Genomic DNA, 19,385 nt, shown 5'->3' on the forward strand with positions numbered 1-19,385 from the left:
TTGACCCCTCTCGGCTTCTTGGGCAAGAGTCAGAAATAGCCTCTGGCTGGCCCTGTGGCAACTCGAGTTTCTTCTGAAGTGAGGGGCTTCTAAGAACACCAAGTCTAGGGGCTGAGAGACAAGGAGAGGCAGTTAAGCTGTGGGCACCATAGAGGTCATGCATCTGCTAGTATTTGCTGGTTCACAAAAACTGCCAGGGCAGCCCCTCTGTGCCCAGCCTGGGCCAGTCACCAGGATGTAAGGGCAGAAGAGACATGGCCCTGCCCTCAGGGTGCTTCCTCCTAGTAGAAGACCATGTGGGGATGGACACAGGCCTCTCAGGACTTGGTGTGACAGGCCCATGTCTGGAGTTGGTGGGTAGAGACCCAAGAAGAAGGTTGAGAAAGGCTTCATGGAGGATGTGACATGAGTTGAGCATCAGAAGAAGTCACTGGGTTGACAGGGGAGGAGGAAGGCAAGGCATCCTGGCCAGGGGCCTGCTGGAGTCAGAGCAGAAAGACCTAGAGCCATCTGGAAGCTCACGTTTCTTGAGGCCTTCCTGGAAGTCACTGAGATAAACACCTTGTGCACATTATCTCATTTAATCCCCAGAGCAAGCATTAGGCGTTGTTAATCCCATTTTACAGATTGGAACCTGAAACTCAGAGAGGAAAAACACCCACCTAAGGTCATGCAAGTGCAAGCAATGGAGGAGGGACTCTACCCCAAGCCTGTCTGACTTGAAGTTTTAACACAATCTGTCTGTTTTAAGCCAGTTAGAGTCTTCAAGGCAGTTTAATGTGATGCCATTGCAGACTTCCAGAATGAGGGGTTAGAGGGAAGACAGGGGAACATCAGAACATGAAGGGATTTGCTTGCCTTTTAGGAAATGCAGGTTGACCCTAGGAATAGGGCACCAATGAGGAGTTGAAGAGGTGACAGATCCTACCTGCACTTTAGCAGGGTCCCTATAGCAACTGTGGGGAGAAGAGACCACAGGGGAGTAAGTCTGAAGACAGGACCAGCAGGGCTTGCAGAGGCCCAGACTATGCCTGCTGGTGGCTTGAACCAGGGCGGCAGGTGAAGGGTGAGGGAATCAGAGAGAAGCAGACAGACAATAAGGCTACTGACTGGCTGCATGTGGAGTGTATCCTGTGAAGGAGAAGAAGAGTCAATAAGGACACCTGGGGGCTTCTGGTTTGGGCAACTGGGTGAATGTTGTTACCACTGTGTTACAATCACTTACAGTATTCAGCACAGTAACACGCTGTGCAGGTTAGTAGCCTAGGGCTGTGCATGGTAGATAGAGCCTGGGTGTATGGCAGGCTATACCATCTAGGTTCGTGTAAGTACACTCTATGATGTTTGCACAACGATGAGCTCACCTGACACATCTCTCAGGATGCATCCCCATTGTTTAGTGACACATGACTGTACATCAACCACTTTGCTATACAGCCTTTGAGTAGCAGTAGCAGGGGCCTCATGGTAAGACAACCAGCACACTGCTTGAACCAGAGTAGTAGCTCCAAACCATGAGGAAGGGACTACCCTCATTAGCCATTCCTTAACATGTTCTTTTATTTTATTTATTTATTTATTTATTTATTTATTTGAGACAGGTTCTCATCCTATTGCCCAGGCTGTAGGGCAGTGGTGCAATCTCAGCTCATTGCAGCCTCCACCTCCCCGGGGCTCAGCCGATCCTCCCACCTCAGCCTCCCAAGTAGCTGGGACTACAAGCATGCACCACCATGCTGGCTAATTTTTGTATTTTCTGTAGAGATGGGGTTTCACCATGTTGCCCAGGCTGGTCCCAAACTCCTGGGCTCAAGCAATCTGCCTGCCCCAGCCTCCCAAAGTTCTATAATTACAGGTGTGAACCACTGCACCCAGCCATTTTTTTTTTCAAGACAGGATCTTGCTCTGTTGGCCAGGCTCCTGTGCAGTGGAACAATTATGGCTCACTGAAGCCTCAAGTTCCTGGGCTCAAGTGATCCTCTTACCCCAGCCTCCTGAGTAGTTGGGACTACAGGGATATGCTATTATGCCCAGCTAATTTTTTAAAAATTATTTAGAGTTGCACCCTTATGTTACCTAGGCTGATATTGAATTCCTGGCCTCAAGCAATCCTCCTGCCTCAGCTTCCAAGTTACTAGGATTACAGGCATGAGCCACCCGGTAATAAAAGAACATATTCTTTTATTTGGCCAACATTTGCAGTGAGATGATTGTGTAGCAGCTCATTCAAGACAGGAGCCAAGGCCCAGGCCTCCGTGAAGGAGCCCCTTAAGGCAGCTGAAGTTAATCTGAGATGCCTTCCTGCAGGGGCCTGGCCTTGACTTTGGAGGTAAGTAATGGGCTGGAGTGGATGCCCATGCCACTTCCAAGGGACGTTCTCAGACGTCAGGCAGGTGCACAGCCACTGCAGCAGCAGCAGTGGTGCCATTAACAGAGTCCTGTTCCACACTGGCCAGGCTCTGCTTCTCCATGCACCTCCATGGATATCATCCTCTGTGGTCCTAATCGATGAGCTGTTCACACACGCTAACAATGAAGGTCCGTCTCCTTCCTTCCACAGTCTCTCTTGAAGCCGTATGAAGCAAAGGGGTGAGGGAGCCTAGTGTCCTACCCATTTTACAAGTAAACTGCTATACAGAACGGTCGGTGAGTGAGCTTGGGTCACACGGACTGCTGCCTTGGTCAGATGCTTTGCCTTGTTCTTCACTTGGGGAGCCTTTGGGTCCTGACTCTTGTACCACTGCCTCAAGTCCCTCAGTTAAGGTATGAACAGTTAATCACCAGCACCAGCTCCCTTTTAAACCAGATTGCCTATGAGGTTGGGTTGCTTCCAGGAGAGGACACCCCTGGGGAATCTCTGTTCCGGAGACCAGAAATTGAGCCCAGGGGCCTGGCATGGAGCTAACAGTAAAAGCAGGCAGTAGAATAGCGTGGTGACTTAGAAAGTCACACAATCTTGAGTTCTGTTCCAGCCTCACTACTAACCAGCTAAATTACCCTGGTCCTCTCTGAGCTTCAGTATCTTCATCTGTAAAATAGAGACAATGGTATCTTTCCCACTGGCTGGTTGCAAAAATTAAATCAAATGATCTATGGAGGGCTATCAGCCCAGTGCCCTCCTGCTCTGCCTTCCTGTGGGTGAGTGGGGACTGTGCCAGCACACAGGTGGGTGGGCTGGTGGGGAGCATCAGGCAGAGATGGCAGTCATGCCGGGAAGGGGAGCTGGTTCTCCGGAAGTGACACCTGAAAACATTCACAAATGGGAAGAACTAAGAGATTCTCCCTCCAGTCCTTCTGTGTGGGTGTGGGTGTGGGTATGTATACACACACAGTCATAAACTCTTCTTTTAGATGACTGTAGTCACCAATCACTCACTGTGACAGCCACCACAGCTCTTCCCTCTGCTGAAGGCAAGGCCTGACTCTCAAGCAGGAAACCAAACCAAAGGGAAGGGAGTGGTTTTTGGGGATTTTCACCTTGCCCCAGGGAAAGGATCAACGGACACTCTGGCTGCTATCGTGTGTCCAAACAGAACTGGAAAGGGAGTTCAGTTAAGGGAGCTGGCTGTCCCTTCTTTACAGCTAATTTTGTCCTTACTACCCTGTAAGGTAGTTTTGCTCTCCCATTCGACCAACTAGGAAATGAACAGTATGAAGCTCAGAGAGTCAATAACTTGCTCAAGTTCATATGGCTGGCAAGTGTCAGTGCTGGGAACAGGGCCTGAGTTCTTTTCTTACACAGCACTGCCAAACCAAGGTACTGACAGATACTTTTCAGGGAAGAAGCCCTGAAATGTGCCTGAACACCTGCTATGATGGTTCTTTCTGGTTTTCCCTCTTTAAAGTTAATTTCTTTTGTTGTTGTTGTTCACATTTAAGTCTAAAGGGTAGAGAGGGGACAACATACCTTTGAGGCCAAGCCACAAAATAGAAGCAGAGGTCAGAGGAAGATCTCAAAGAGAGAAATGAAATTCAAGGGCTGCTCATTCCACCTGCACAGTGCGGTGTGGGGGTTAACGGTGCATGTCCTGGAATCACAAAGACCTAACTCAAGTCCTAGCGTCACCACTTATTAACCTTGGGCAGACGATTTCACCTCTTACTGCCTCAGTTTCCTTTCCTATGAAATGATACTAATGTATACACTAACTTTCAGAGCTGCGAGGATTAAATGTCACACTGAGTTAGGGGTGCTTAGCACAGGGTCTGACACATGGTAAGCCCATATCACCAATTATGATGATTGATTCTACCACCACCACCACCACCACCACCACCACCACCACCGCCACTCCCCCACCCCCCACCCCCACTGACAGCTTTTCTCTTTCCACATCTCCTGTTTTAAAGAAGGAAGGCAAAGGAAACATATGGATCTGGTCAAATGGGTAGACTATCTGACTTTGGCCACACAGGACGATCTGACTTTAAATTACATGAGAACTCAGTGTGCTAAGTAGGAGAAACAGAGCCCCTTGGTGCTGGTCAGGGGAGGTTTTCAGAAGAAATATATATGGCAGGGAACAGGAGGACAATTTGGTAGAGGGGTGGGAATGGCTGAGATCTCAGGGAAAGTAAAGGGTGGGGCAATCTGGGAAGCAGAGGGAATGGGGCAGCAACCACCTGGTGATCGGGAGCCTAGAAAAACAGCCCAAAGCTAAGTTGGAGGCTGAGAGTGAGGAGGCGAGTTTCACAGGGAAGCAAAGCAGAGCAATCTTCATATATTGAATGTCTGCTGAATGCTAAACTCATTCAACAATTAAAACCTCACCGCACCCTTAGGGGCATCCTGATTTTTCAGAGGAGGACACTGGTGCTCAGGGAAGTGAAGTAACTTACCTAGTAACCGTCAGGGATTTAAGTCTCAGTCTGGCTGCCTCCCAAACACCCAAGCCATTCACTGACTGGGACATTGACAGTCCAGGTTCAAGGGGCTCTTAAACCATACCAGCCCTTCTCTATAGCCATCCGTCATCCTTCGGGCTCACGGAGGTCACTGCCCTCCCAGACCACCCACTGCAGCTCTGGACAGGCTCCCAGTCTTCGACCACATCTCACAGACTGCCACCATGAAATGCCAGAACCTGGAGTCCGGCCTCACTGGCTCTCCGGGGCTCTTCCCATGAGGTAAAGCAGAGAGAGTAGGGTTTCCAGCCGGGGAAGGGCCCAGTGGGGACTTCTCGGTGCTAGAGCCACTCCGAATTCAGAGCTCCATGTCTACACCAGTCTGATCTCAAGGAACCACCACTGTTTGGCACACCTGTCTTGGTGACCCTGACAGGGACCTGGAGAACAGAACTAGCAGGGGCTTGAGGCTGTTGTGTGCCTCCCAAAAGCGCCCTGGACCTTCTCGGATGCCCTTTCTAGGCATTTCCCGAAAGCAAAGGGCATGTTCGTCTGCCCACCCCAGGATGCTGTAAGCTGCACTCCCAAGTCCAGAGCTCCGTGGGCCAGATGGCTTTGCAAGTTCTGTCAGAGGGCCCGTTGTGTGAGTAGCTGACCCTTCCCAAGGGCAGCAGCGTGTCCCCTAGCCTTCCCTGCCGGTGCCTGGGGGGAGGGAGTCCGGGAGCAGAGAGGGCCAGCCCTGCAGTGCCGCCTGTTCCTGCGGCTCCTCTCGGCGGGGGTGAACACAGCAGAAGAGTTTCTGCCACACTGCGGACCGCACCTGCTGCATTTCCCTGCGAAGCCAAATCTTTGCTGGGTAACAGGGCGGTGGGAAGCCGATCTGGAGAAGGGGTCGCGCCGGCCGGAGAAGGGGCAAGAAAGGGGTCTGCAGAGCCTGTCTGGAGGCACCGCAATAATAGCAACACGCCTCCCGCGGGGCTGAATCCCGCCGTGGGCCTGGGATCGCTGCTATTGATGATCTCCTCCTCGCCTACTTTATTACGTTGGCAGGAGCCTCTCACCAGCGCTCCTCAACTTCTGCCCTCCCCCCGTCCCCGCCCGGCAGCCCCCAGCTGAGCTCTCCTGGAGCTTCTGGTTAGTAAGCCCGGCTCCGCCAAAGAACGTTTTCCTCTCAGGGCGGGAGCGGAGACCCGGCGGCCCGACGAGGTGACGAGCTTGGTGGCGGCGGCGGGCAGTTCGTCCCCGGCCCCGGCCCCGGCCCCCGGCCCCCGGCCCCCGCCCCGGCCCCCGCCGGCCCCTTTAATTCGAGTTCGCCGTCGGGCCAGGTGCGGCGCTGCGTGGCGCGGTGCGGCTGCGGGCGGCGGCCGGGCGCTCCGTACGCGCCGCCCGCGGGACTGCAGAGCCGGCTCCCGGCTGGCCGCCCGCACCCCGCCGCCGCCCGCTGCCGGGTCCTGCCGGCGCTGGCCACAGCCCAGGAACATGGAGGCCCCGGTGCCCATCCGGAAGGGTAAATCCGTGTCGGGCGTTGCGCGGCGTTCCCCGCCCGGCTGCGGCGCCCAGAGCGGCTGCGGGGCACCCGGCGGCACAGCCTGCAGCGCGGCAGGCTCGGGCTGAGTTCCGGGCGGGCGAGCGGTTGCCGACTACTGCCGTCTGCTTGGCAGGTCCCGGACCGGGGAGTCCAAGGGGAACTTGCACCCGGCTCAGGAAGAGTGCACGGAATGGGCTCGGGACCCTCCTGGGCGTGCGTGGCGCGGGGCGGAGGGTACAGGGAGGAGCTGGTGGGTGGTGGGAAGTGCCGCTGGCAGCATAACCGTGTCTGGTAAATAGCGCGGGTTGGTAGGACATGAACCACTTGGGACGGCCGGGCTGCGTCCGCCTCTCCGGCGCAGAATAACAAACGCCTTTGCTGCAGAGAAGGGCTTTCCCCTTTCTCGCTGGGGCCGTGGGCTGCCGCGGAGCCCCCGCGCTTGAAAGGAAGCTGAGATCTGGGGCAGCAGCGTGGCGCAGGCTACACCCCACGCCCAGAGATCAGGCTCCGGGATTTTTGGGTGGAGTCGGAGCCTCGGTGGTCCCTCGGCTGGACCCGGGGGGCAGGAGAGCTGAGCTGCGCTCGGGCCGGCAGCGGGAGCCGACCGCGCGGGCAGGAGGGGGTTAAGGTGGCGCTAGCTGCGGCGGCCAGCGGGAGGGTCTGGTCCTCGGCGCAGAGGCGAGCAGTGAGCGCGCCGGACGGAATCCCAGCCGGAGCCCGGGGCGATGGGGAGAGGGCCCAGACCCCTCCCCGCCCTGGGGCCGGCGGGATTGGGTCGGCAGGGGGCCAGTCCGGAAGCCTGCTTCCTTCAGGCTCCCCCTCTCGCTGCTGCCAAACCGCCTTGCAGCTAGGCAGGCTGAGCGTTTTGTTCTGTGCTCCCTGCTGAGGAGATACGAGGGATTTTCTCTTGGGGGAGAAATCAGTGGTCGAGCGCCTGCCCAGCTCAAATGCCACCCGGCTCAGAGAGAGGCCTGCGGCCCGGGGATCCCGGAAGGAGAGTAAGTTCATCCAGCTTCTGTACAGTGGTGACTTTGTTGTGAGGGGTCTCCCTAGATGTGCCCTGAAGGAGTCTGTGTGTGCCGGGATGTGGGGAGATTCTTTTCCAGGACTGCCTGAGGTCAGAGCTTGTAGGCAGGCTGCTAAGGCAGTGAGCTAAGCCCTCCTCTTGGGAGATGCTGTGTCCTGACATGTGGGGGTAGGGGTGCTTCTTCCAGAGTCCTTCCTGAGAGCAGCTGGGGACTAGGGACCTGGATCAACCCAGGAAGGCCCCTGGAGAAGGCAGGCCCAGCTAAACCTGAGGCTTGCTCCCCGGGAGAAAGTGCTTCAAGCTGATGAGAAGCCTGCACAGAAGAGGCAGGGAGTCTGAGGGATAGTCCTCAGGCCTGGCATCAGAATGGAGAGTGGGCATGGGGGCCTGTCACCTTCTATAAGGGAAGCTCCCAGACCCTCCCAAATCTTGGCACCAGCTGCCCAAATGCCCTGGTTCCACCTTGCTGCTGTTTTTTTCCAGGCAACGTCACACCTCCTGAGGACAGCCAGGACTCCAGCTTTTGCTGAGCTTTGCATCTTGCTTCCTTCCTTCCAAAGACTCCAGACACAGGCTCAGCTGTCTTCGAGTCCCGCATGCCCCTGGCCAGGCACCTCAGCGCCCATCCAGCCCAGCCCAGTCCTAGAGCTCACCTCCAGGACCCAGAGTCTGCCCTCCTGCCCAGAATGACTCACCATTATTTCTAGTTCAAGTGAGAAGATGTGATGGGGAGTTGGGCTGCCTGTTTGTGCATCTAACATTCCCGCAGCTTCTGATCAGCTCTGCAAGGAAGACAGCTTCAGGTTCCTGTCTGGTCAGGTAAATCAATCTATCATTTAATAACAGCCTTGTGTAGAATCACTGGGTGGAGGCCAATGAGGAAGACCCAGGCCCAAGATCCCCCACCATGAATACCTCCCTGGGTATAAGTATCTGAGACATTAGTGCAGCATCAGGAAGAGGGTCCACTTTTAATCTATTAGCATGGGGTTATGCTCCACAAAGCCTGTGTGGTACAAGAGGGCCTGTACCAGCCACCTTCCCCCAGTGCAGGGAATTCCAGAGGTTCCTTGAGAGGTTGCTACCTGTTTCCCTCTGATCCCCAGACAAGTTACAAGGTGAAAGTAAATTTTGCTTTGTCGTTGTGGTGGTGGTGATCATGTTTCTGAACTCTTGGCTGAGAGATGGGAGACAAAGAGTGGCAATCCAGGTCAGGCTGCCAGTGCTGAGTAGTCTCATGTGAATAACTGCCTCTGTCTTTCAGCCAAGCGAGGCTGTCTCTCCAGCTCCCAGAGAGCTCTCGGGGCTCTCCTGCAGGAGCCCAGGCCAATGCTCCTGTGCTTCCTGGGGCCAGTAGCAGCATCCTGAGCTCCCTGCCGCCAGGCAGCTGAAAGGCATAGCGTGAGGCACTTCTCTCAGTCCCAATTATGACAGTGGCCACCGGAGACCCAGCAGATGAGGCTGCTGCCCTCCCTGGGCACCCACAGGACACCTATGACCCAGAGGCAGACCACGAGTGCTGTGAGAGGGTGGTGATCAACATCTCAGGGCTGCGGTTTGAGACCCAGCTAAAGACCTTAGCCCAGTTTCCAGAGACCCTTTTAGGGGACCCAAAGAAGCGAATGAGGTACTTTGATCCCCTCCGAAATGAGTACTTTTTCGATCGGAACCGCCCTAGCTTTGATGCCATTTTGTACTACTACCAATCTGGGGGCCGACTGAGGCGACCTGTGAATGTGCCCTTAGATATATTCTCTGAAGAAATTCGGTTTTATGAGCTGGGAGAAGAAGCGATGGAGATGTTTCGGGAAGATGAAGGCTACATCAAGGAGGAAGAGCGTCCTCTGCCTGAAAATGAGTTTCAGAGACAAGTGTGGCTTCTCTTTGAATACCCGGAGAGCTCAGGACCTGCCAGGATTATAGCTATTGTGTCTGTCATGGTGATTCTGATCTCAATCGTCAGCTTCTGTCTGGAAACGTTGCCTATCTTCCGGGATGAGAATGAAGACATGCATGGTGGCGGGGTGACCTTCCACACCTATTCCAACAGCACCATTGGGTACCAGCAGTCCACTTCCTTCACAGACCCTTTCTTCATTGTAGAGACTCTCTGCATCATCTGGTTCTCCTTTGAATTCTTGGTGAGGTTCTTTGCCTGTCCCAGCAAAGCCGGCTTCTTCACCAACATCATGAACATCATTGACATTGTGGCCATCATCCCCTACTTCATCACCCTGGGGACAGAGTTGGCTGAGAAGCCAGAGGACGCTCAGCAAGGCCAGCAGGCCATGTCACTGGCCATTCTCCGTGTCATCCGGTTGGTAAGAGTCTTTAGGATTTTCAAGTTGTCCAGACACTCCAAAGGTCTCCAGATTCTAGGTCAGACCCTCAAAGCCAGCATGAGAGAATTGGGCCTCCTGATATTCTTCCTCTTCATAGGGGTCATCCTTTTCTCTAGTGCTGTCTACTTTGCAGAGGCCGATGAGCGAGAGTCCCAGTTCCCCAGCATCCCAGATGCCTTCTGGTGGGCAGTCGTCTCCATGACAACTGTAGGCTACGGAGACATGGTTCCGACTACCATTGGGGGGAAGATAGTGGGTTCCCTATGTGCAATTGCAGGTGTGTTAACTATTGCCTTACCGGTCCCTGTCATTGTGTCCAATTTCAACTACTTCTACCACCGGGAGACAGAGGGAGAGGAGCAGGCCCAATACTTGCAAGTGACAAGCTGTCCAAAGATCCCATCCTCCCCTGACCTAAAGAAAAGTAGAAGTGCCTCTACCATTAGTAAGTCCGATTACATGGAGATCCAGGAGGGGGTAAACAACAGTAATGAGGACTTTAGAGAGGAAAACTTGAAAACAGCCAACTGTACTTTGGCTAACACAAATTATGTGAATATTACCAAAATGTTAACTGATGTCTGATTGAAACCTCTTACCATACTCACAGCTCAATGGAACTAATGCAGATGTTGCATAATACCCTGCATTGTAGTCAGTGTGTTCTACAGTGTGTATCTGGTTCTGCATGGAAAGCAATAGTTGTGCAAGTGACTTTTGATCTTTTGACTTTTGATTTAGGACACAGAGTATCTATCATGGCTTTCATGCACATCCTCATCACTGGCTTATGAGTTTCCAAAGATGGGAGTCACCTATCGAGCTAGGATTTCAGAAAGACACATTGAGGCCACCGCATATCCAATACACAGTGCACCGTATCAGTGCCACCATTCCTTCCTAATTAAGTGCACACAACATCCAGGAGATGCACTCCCCTCCCTGCTATCCCACCACCCCATCTGAGCCCACCTGCCCTTTCACAGAGGAACACAATCATGGCTTAGCTTTAAATATCTGGTGTTTATTCAAAAGGTCATTCTCATTTTCGCATTGAAAAGAACACACAGTCCTGTGTGTTGGAATTACTTTCTGTGTCACAGGCTGGGGTTTGTGAATTGCAGTTGCCAAGTAGACGCTCCGGAGGCTTGTGTTTCATAACGGAAAATGCTGCATTCTGCTTTTTCTCTGCAGTGTCGATGTGAGGGAAGCCCGGGGGAGGGACAGTTAGTGTGACCAAATATGAGTTGTCAAGTTTCACATTTGTTCCCTTAGGCCTATGGGGAGAAGCTAACAAACCAACGGACCTCTAAGCCTCTGATTTCACCATTTTTGCAGGCTTCAGGGTCACAAAAACATGTCTGGTTTCTTACTAGAGTTTGCAGACATCTGCTTTCTTACTGATGTGGCCCAGCTACACTGACACTGCAGTGAAATTTACCAGTGATGCGATAGAGCTGCATGGGTGTTTGTTGCATGAATCTCAATATTTAAAACAGGAGATAACCTATTTTCCTAGTAGCCTACACAGTATTAATATTTAGAGTATTAATAGCCTTGAAATGGTCTTGAACTAGGGATTTTTTACCATCAGAAGGTAAAAATCCCTCCATCAGGGGAAAAACCATGGACTATTTGGAATGGAACTAAAACTTCTGTCCCCCCAGCCTACCTATCCCTGTTCTTCTAAATGGGAATGCAGACCTCTGCAAAGCCAGGAGAGTGAGCAGGGAAGGCAGCGTCTGAACACCTCACATGACTGCACCTTAGCATTAATCTAGTCATGGGCATGACTACCCAGTGGACCAGGGCATCTGGTCCTGACGACAGGCAGGTCTGTGGATTCAGTGTATATAAATATATATCGAGTATCTCTCTTTCACGCGTTCCTCTACCTAGCTAGCGATAGGAAAAAAAATTGCATTTGAACATTGTACAAGCTTATGCAATATTTTTGACACAGGGCAATTTATGCATGTGTTTGACTATGTGCACTAGGGTGTATATATATACATACATATGTGTGTATATGTATATATACACACACATACATATATATATACATATATATATATTCATTTTCTGGAGTTCAGGTTTAGGAGCAAATCCACTGCTTGGTGGCTTGGCTGTCTAAGAGGCCTAACGGGTTAATCTGTCTCATTGGTAACCCCACTGGGCCTGGGTTTGCAGCCATCGCCTCAGACACTCTGGTATCCGTGGATTCTTAGACGTTAGAATTGTCTTTCTGCCCTCCATGTGCTGCAGCTTCAGTTTCCATGGCTGAAGCTTGTCTTACTGAGTGCACAAGGGCCCTGTGGCCCTCACAGTTCCAGCTGTCCTGGGCCAGACCCACCCCGGGCCTCCGCTCTATAGTCTGTCCTCTTCATCATCTCCATTCTCACCTTTTCTCACACCACTTGGATCTTATCGTCATTTGGCTCTGCATCTGTCACTTTGACAAACCTTTCCCTAAAGAGCCAGAATGGATCCCCTGCTTTGAAACCAAGGACACCAACGAGTAAGACTCCCTGGGACCAAATTCCACTGATCTGGACTTAAAGGGAGCCTCTTCTATGTGGAAATGTTTGAGGTCCAGAGCTAAGGGATGGAGTCCCTAGATGATCCAAAGGCATCATTTTGATCTCCAGACCCAAACTCTCCTCCCATTGAACTGGCAACCAGAACTGCTTTTTAAAAGGAACCAGTGGTGTAAAGAATCATTTCCCACCCCCAAGAACAGGTAGAGTGCAAATGAGCACTGCAGAGCTCAAAGGTAGACAATAGCTTGACCCCAGAATGGCTTCAGGTTGGGGGCTTTTTACTCACCACACTGGCTTCTTTGTCTCTTGACAGAGTGGCTTAAATTTCCTGAACAGTGAATTGCAGGGGTTGGGCTGTGTAGGAGTGGCTTCGGCCCAGGCCTCACTGCTGCTTAGTTAGCACCTACAGTTTTCTTGGGGCATGGGGCACCAGCTCAGGGTGCTAGGCCCAGGGTGCTCATTAGTGCCTGGTCACCCACATCCCCAGGTATCTGCAGGATATCCCATGGCCAGCACAAAGCCTCTGTGCTTCTCTTCCTCTCCTTCATGGGAGGTGGTGCTGAATTTCCAAGGCGTGGGGTGGGGAGGGACACAGACCTTTGGAAAATAGAAGGTAAAGCAACCCGTATCTGAGGCCTAGGTCAGAGGTAGATATCTTATCACAGTGTTCTTGGCCCAGGACTCTAAAATGTTCACACACAGTCATGCACGTTCACCACAAAATAGACACACAGTTGCCACACACAAGTATAAAACATGCAACACGTGCAAAATACAGACAGACCAAGTTAACATAAAAGCAAACACAGAAGATATATGGTTATAACTGTCTACAAAATATGCACATTCTGCATAGATACATAATTTCCACATAACATAGACAAAAGACAAACATGCACCACATACAAACATACAGCCTGCAACTCAGATGCAAAATACATAAAAAACTACAAGGACATAATGCATATGCATGTAAAATACACAAAGGATACTTTACCATTGTTTCTACACATGAAACACACACAAACTCAGTATATATACGCAATGCATTTACTTATAATCAGCACACGAAATACATAGCACACAGGCCCAGAAACATCACACAATATAGATAAAATGCAGACACATACTCAGACCCATTGTCCTGCCCCCAGAGCTGTGAATGAACAGGCACAAACAAAAGATCAGATTTAGTCACCTCTCCCTGGCCTGTGTCTATATCCCTCAGTATCCTTCAAAAAATCTCTTTCTCTAGTCTTTTCTCTCACCACCAGATTTCAGTCCTGAAAAGTAACTCCTGAGGTTTCAAGCAGAAGGATGAGCCACCACATCGAGCAGATACCTGACCAAGACCAGGAAGTGCATGGGGTCTCTAGCAATTCACCTTCTTCCCACCAGAAACCTGGTTACAGGGTGTGGGAGTATCTGGGACAGCTGGCAGCCTAATATAGGCCTCCTTGCCATGACTCTTCCTTCCAGCAAATCCACGCAGACAACCCAGGCTCCCCTACTCCCATCACCTGGGGTCTCCAGATTCAGCCCTATTCTCTTAAAAGCAGTCATGGCTCAAGAAACTGCAGAATCTTGAGCCCAGGACCAGGGTGAAGATGTCCCTAACATTCTCTAAGCCCACAGATCTTATTGCCCCTCCATCCTCTGCAGCTTTGGGGGGACTAGGTCAGGAAGTTGAGACCCTATAGAGGCCCGTCTCTTAAAATGAGCCACTTTTACTTGCTTGTGGCATTTCACTTGCTCTCGGGCATACACCCAAAGGGGCCAACTCCCAATTCCCCTCTGGGGGTGTTCAAGCCCAGGCACGCTCTTCCTTCCCTCTTGCTGGGCTCCCCGATGCCCTGCCTCCCATCCAGTTACTATGCAATCCAATTCAGCTAAAGTAAAAAGTGATGAAGAACATACACCTAAGGCTAAACAAGCAAACACTTTTTAGAAGGCCTGACCTTATCGTATATTCTAAGGCCATATTTAAATACTTTCTAAGATTACCCACCATTTTGGATTCCTCTTGGAGCCGGTTCTTCCCCTCAGTAGGACTAGCTGAGAGCTGAGTGCATTTCAGCAAAGGCTTCGCCTACATTGGAAGTTAGGAGTTGCAGTCAGGCCTTAGATCAGGATCCGCTCCTGCAGCCATTCTCGTTGCATCTCATGCTCCTTTCCAGTGATGCTCGCAGCTCCCAGTCTCTACAGAGAAGGCAACAACAGCAGGAAATGGACATGTGGGTCCAAAACTTATGCTTGGCTGCAAACTTGCATTTCCAAGTCAAGATACCATTCCTGATGGCTTCATCAAGTGCCTCTGAAAGTTGGAATTCTCAGGAAAGTTGGAGTTTTCAGAGGCTGAAAAGAAGGAGCCCCAGGAAGGGTGGAGGGATTGTCAGGAAGAGAGAGTAGCTGAGCTGGTCAAATTTCAGAGTAAACTTTTCAGGAGCCAACATTTACTTCAGAAATGATTAAGGCTCTGTGCTTCCTGAAACCTCAGTGATGCTTGACATGCTCTCTTCCTTCTTCTCTGCTTGCCTCTGTCCCTCTCACCTGGGCTTCTGAGGCTGGTGTTGGCAAGTCACCAGGAGGTTAGCCTTCTAAAAGGGACTCCCTGGGAGTGTACCTCTAGACCGCATTAGCCTAGTATGGACAGGGCTCCCATGGAAGCTATGATGGCCCGAGACCCCAGCCTGGGTGTTCATGTTGCTGCTCTGTGTGGGGAGGGCTCAGGACTAGCTTGTCCTACCTGTCCTTCCTGGATCTCTCACTATGTTGACATGAGGACTTTATCAGTGTCAACCCATGTGGAAAGACGCCAACACCCTCTGGAGTTCCTCAGGCTGGGGGTTTAGCACTGCCCACAGTAGGAGAGTCATAGAGGCTGACTTTCCCCAAAGGAAACTATAGAACAGTATGCAAATTGCATATGAAGGTGGCACCATTACCGCCATGTCAGGCAGGGGAGCGCAGTGCTCTGACTTGTTTAGTCAAGAGAGGGGACGGCAGTGCTGAGATCTGCTCCCCAGGGCTTTCCTGGGGCCCATTGTTGTAACAACCTATATGTCGGTGATGGCTGCCTGGTCTGTGAGGGTTGTGATGTCCAGGGTGGTCCTTGGTTACACAATAGAGGTTTCCCCAGCCTTGGCAAGGTATCCATTGCCAGGTTTGAACCCATGACCTTAACCTTGTTCACATCATCAGCCCAGGTGAGCCAACCCACAGGGAGAGGGATGCTGAGAGCTGTCTCAGTAGCAATTGTGACTATCATCTATATCTTCAGACTTGGCCCTTGTTGAGACCAACCCTGTTCCCCTATCAAAGCAGCCAGCAGGGACAGATGGAGGTAGGGGCTCCCCTACGCACAGGAAGGGTTCCTTCCTCAAACTAACCTAGTTTACTTTTTCTTTCTGCTTCCCTTCCCACCAAATCTCAGCTTCATCTCTCATAGTTTGTGTTTGACTATTTTCAAAGAGGAAAAGTGCAATAAAATAAATAGTGACTGTTTTCTGTAGCAATAGCTCTTTCAAAATCTCACTCTCAGGACTGAAAAGTGATAGATAGTACCTGGATTATCAGATAGTGCCCTTGACTTCTGGGCACTCATTCACAGTCTCTGTAGTTCCCTCTGCTTCCCACGTGTTTACGTGACTCCTGTCCTCTGAGATCTGACCTCCTTCTGGAATGGACACATGTGCTGAGGTGCAGTATATGCACAAGGAAGGCCCGTGAGAGGGCTTTGTCGTTCTGTCTCTTTCCTGTGTGCACCTCTCTGTCTCCATGTGTGTCTCTGTCCCCTCTCTCTCTGCCTCCCCATTTCTGCCTGCTGTCACACAGCATCCTTATAACCTCTAGGCACAAAAATCCTAAGTTTGAGTGACCTCCTCAGCCCATTTTGTTGACTTTCCTTCAGTCTGGCAGGTGTAATGGAAGCCTACAGGAAAGTGCTTCCCAATATAAGAATAAAGCATCCTGAGCCATTACAGAAGATCATTTCCATGCACTAAAAGCCATTACTTGATCCTTTTGCTACCCTTCCTCCCTTCCCCAGGGAGATGGATGCTGAGGGAATGTGGCCTGGAGGTTTGCACTTGGGATCAGTAGCCTGGGCAGATTTGGGAATCGCCCTCTAACTCTCCTTCAAAATAAGCTGACTTGCTCAACCAAAGGGACTCCGTGAGGGCTGCAGAAGGAAGCAAGTTCTTGTTGGTTTCAGTAGAAGTCTACAGGGATAGAAGTTTGGGTGGTTAGGGCATGACATAAGTGAAATAAAGACTACCACCTGCTAGAGTGTGCAGCTGCACAAATATTTGCACACATAACCAGAGGCTGCAGAAGAGTCCCCTTTTCTAAAACATCTGTGAGGTTAAATGTTTAGACTGGACAATAAGGGAAGGCCGGCAACCCCAGGGTCCCATTCCATTCTTTTTTGATCTACCTTGCTCTATACACATGTGTACAGCAAAACGTCAGTTAACTGATGGGAAACCTCAGGGACGGGAACATCCTGGTTGCTTTGCAATTCTGGTTATTTGAGTGGGAATGGGAAACATTGCCTGGTTCAACCTTTGTTATTGAGAAAAATATTTCCTAAGTAGGTTAGTATAAACTTTCCTGCCTTAGATAAGTAGAATGTTTGAAGATAACAGGAGACCTTGCATTGTTCAGGGTCAACATTCGAAACCTCAGTGCTTATTGTATAGAAGTGGAGATAGGTGGAGAAGACCAAAGAGACAGGCTGAATGGCTGCTGGCTACAAGACAGACCTGGAAATGGGCCACTGGGGCACATCCTGCCTCATCAGATAGAGCCTTTGCTGTCATTTGCATCTTTCTACTGAAAGTATAGTAAAAAGACATAATTCTTGTCAATCAAGGGTTTGGTTAATTGGTCCTGAGTTGTTAGAGGTTTTCCATATATACATATATCTGTGTGTGTGTATATATATATAGTATATGTATATATGTATACTGTTTTTTAAATTACAGAATTATACATTGACCAATCTCCTTAGTTTTACTCATGTGGAATAAATTTGGCAATCCAAGGAATAAACTACATTTATGTGCATTTTTTGAATGACTTCCTTTGCATTCTTTTCACCTCTCCAGTTCCTCTTTTTTTTTTTTTCTGCTCAGGCACCTCTCTAGAAGGCAGATATTTCATAAAAAAAGAACAGGCCCAGGATCACCTCTTTCCTTTCCCTCCCACGTGGCTGCCTGACTCAGGGACAAAAGGGAAGAGTGACCTAACAGCTAGGTGCTTTAGCCTTTCTTCTGTCTGCTCTGGTTGGCTGTAACCTCATCACTGAGGACCAGAAAGGTTATTCCAAACTTTGTACTGGAGGGGAGTGGAGAGCTTGAAGACCTAGCAAAGCATTGATCTATTTAGCGTTCTCTTTCTCATTGGTGGTGCCCTAGGTTTGAGGTTCGTGAGATCTGAAAGTAGCATTCCAATGAAGAACTAAAGCACATCTCTGCCTCACAGAAGGTGAGGTTTGTGACAATCAATGGAACTAACAAATCCATTCTGTTTTTTATTATGACTAAACCTAAGTTGAGGGTTTGGGTATTAGAGCAGCTGAAATTCAGTTGCCTCTTTGGGGGTAAGCTGTATACATCACTCAAGAAACGGCTGGGTGCACGTTGAAACCTACTCTCATTCTCCCTCTTGCCTGCCAGTGTGTTAGATCCATGGGAGAAAGTTTCTTTCAGCCTCACCTCTTGCATTTGACTGTGTGTTTTCTACCTGGATAGGAGTGGGAGGGATTGTTCACTGTATCTGGAGCAATTGAGGTGGTGCAGGGGTGTCTGCCATCTCCCCACGCCCACAGAAGCCCTCCAGTCTGGCTACGTCAGTTGTGACCAGGTAGCAGAAGCCCATAGCCCAGACTTGGCATGACTAGCTGGTGAACTGAGGCAGTTGAGGTGGCCTGTCTGGATGGCTACTTCTTAGACTTCATGAACCTCAGCATGGAAATGGATATAGCTTTCTGTGCTCCTCTACACTCCTAAAATAGTCAAATATGTTCCAGATGAGTTTGCAGCTGAGGACTCCTGCATCATTCCACTGATGGATGCACAGGGCATGATTACGTAACAGTGGGGACAGCTACTGCAGCGTCTAGATCACTGAGGGCAGCGCAGATGTGACTGTATGCTAGGACCCTTGGTAGCTATCCAGAGGACTCAGTCCTGTGTCTTTCTGAGTCTCTGTGAGAGGCCTCTAAGCCCTGCTTCTCCTTGAAAAATGATTCCCTAGACACCGAATGCCTTGTTTGTATGAGTGAATAAATACTCTGGGCTGCTGGAGAAAGCAATAGGAGGAGCTAGGAGGAAGAGAATATTCAGGGGTGCACTTTGCTACCAAACAGTTGCCATGTCAGCTGCTAACATTACTGCCTTTTTAGCCTATAAAGTGTAGGGCAAGGACTTTGACCTGCCAGGTGGGGCTGGAAAGGAGCACATCAGCTCCAGGCTAAGAAATGGGATTGAAAAGCAAGAAGGAGAGGGCTGGCTGGCTTTGGCGGGGGTGAGTCTCAGCTCCTGAGGGTTTGAACATGCTCTGTGCTTGCCCCAGTTCTGCCTTCACGTGGGATCCAGCGACCCAGTTTCCTTTTGTTGTCGTGCTTGGATGGTTCCTTCATTTGAAGGGCCCCAGGAAGCTGGAAAGTCCCATGATCGAGCTCTAGCCTGCTGAGCAAACAATACCCCAGCCAAATTGGCCTCTTCCTGGTTTTCTGCATCCCTGCACCCCTCTCTCCACCAAGGATAATCTGAGAACAGTTGAGATTAATGGTGCCAGCAATCAAGGAAGATTCTCTAGTTTTCATCAGGGACATAGCTGTAAAGCTCATGAGTGGAGGATGCTATTTTATTTTCCAGACCTGTGTGCTTATGTGCTTATATAGGCTGTCTCTGGAGATTTTATATTGTGTATGTGTATATATATATATACACACATACACATACACACACACACACACACACACAAACACATATATATATATATACATATATATATATATATATATACATATATATATATATATATATATATATATATATATAGTGGAAATGGCTGCCGCTCACTTAGTCTCACGCAGC

General features: G+C 50.4%; 1 protein-coding gene across 5 annotated transcripts; it reads left to right on the top strand.

Moving 5' to 3' along the window:
• The first annotated feature begins 5,679 nt into the window (after positions 1-5,679).
• Positions 5,680-11,381, top strand: KCNA2 (potassium voltage-gated channel subfamily A member 2). 5 transcript variants are annotated; one of them, XM_010344014.3, is made up of 3 exons: positions 5,680-5,979; positions 7,884-8,219; positions 8,665-11,381. In XM_010344014.3, exon 3 carries the CDS (start codon positions 8,828-8,830, stop codon positions 10,325-10,327), a length of 1,500 nt encoding a protein of 499 aa, XP_010342316.1. In that variant the 5' UTR covers positions 5,680-5,979; positions 7,884-8,219; positions 8,665-8,827; the 3' UTR covers positions 10,328-11,381. The 5 variants fall into 5 exon arrangements, with proteins under 5 accessions (XP_010342316.1, XP_074237382.1, XP_010342315.1 ...); XM_074381281.1 differs by lacking the exon at positions 5,680-5,979 and adding an exon at positions 6,031-6,051; XM_010344013.3 differs by lacking the exon at positions 5,680-5,979 and adding an exon at positions 6,195-6,352.
• The last annotated feature ends 8,004 nt before the right edge of the window (positions 11,382-19,385 follow it).

Source organism: Saimiri boliviensis, chromosome 11 (genome assembly GCF_048565385.1).
Source record: "Saimiri boliviensis isolate mSaiBol1 chromosome 11, mSaiBol1.pri, whole genome shotgun sequence".
NCBI lineage: Eukaryota > Metazoa > Chordata > Mammalia > Primates > Cebidae > Saimiri > Saimiri boliviensis.

Excerpts from the sequence above, each read along its gene's own strand:
- KCNA2 (XM_010344014.3), top strand. The coding sequence starts at position 8,828 with ATGACAGTGGCCACCGGAGACCCAGCAGATGAGGCTGCTGCCCTCCCT.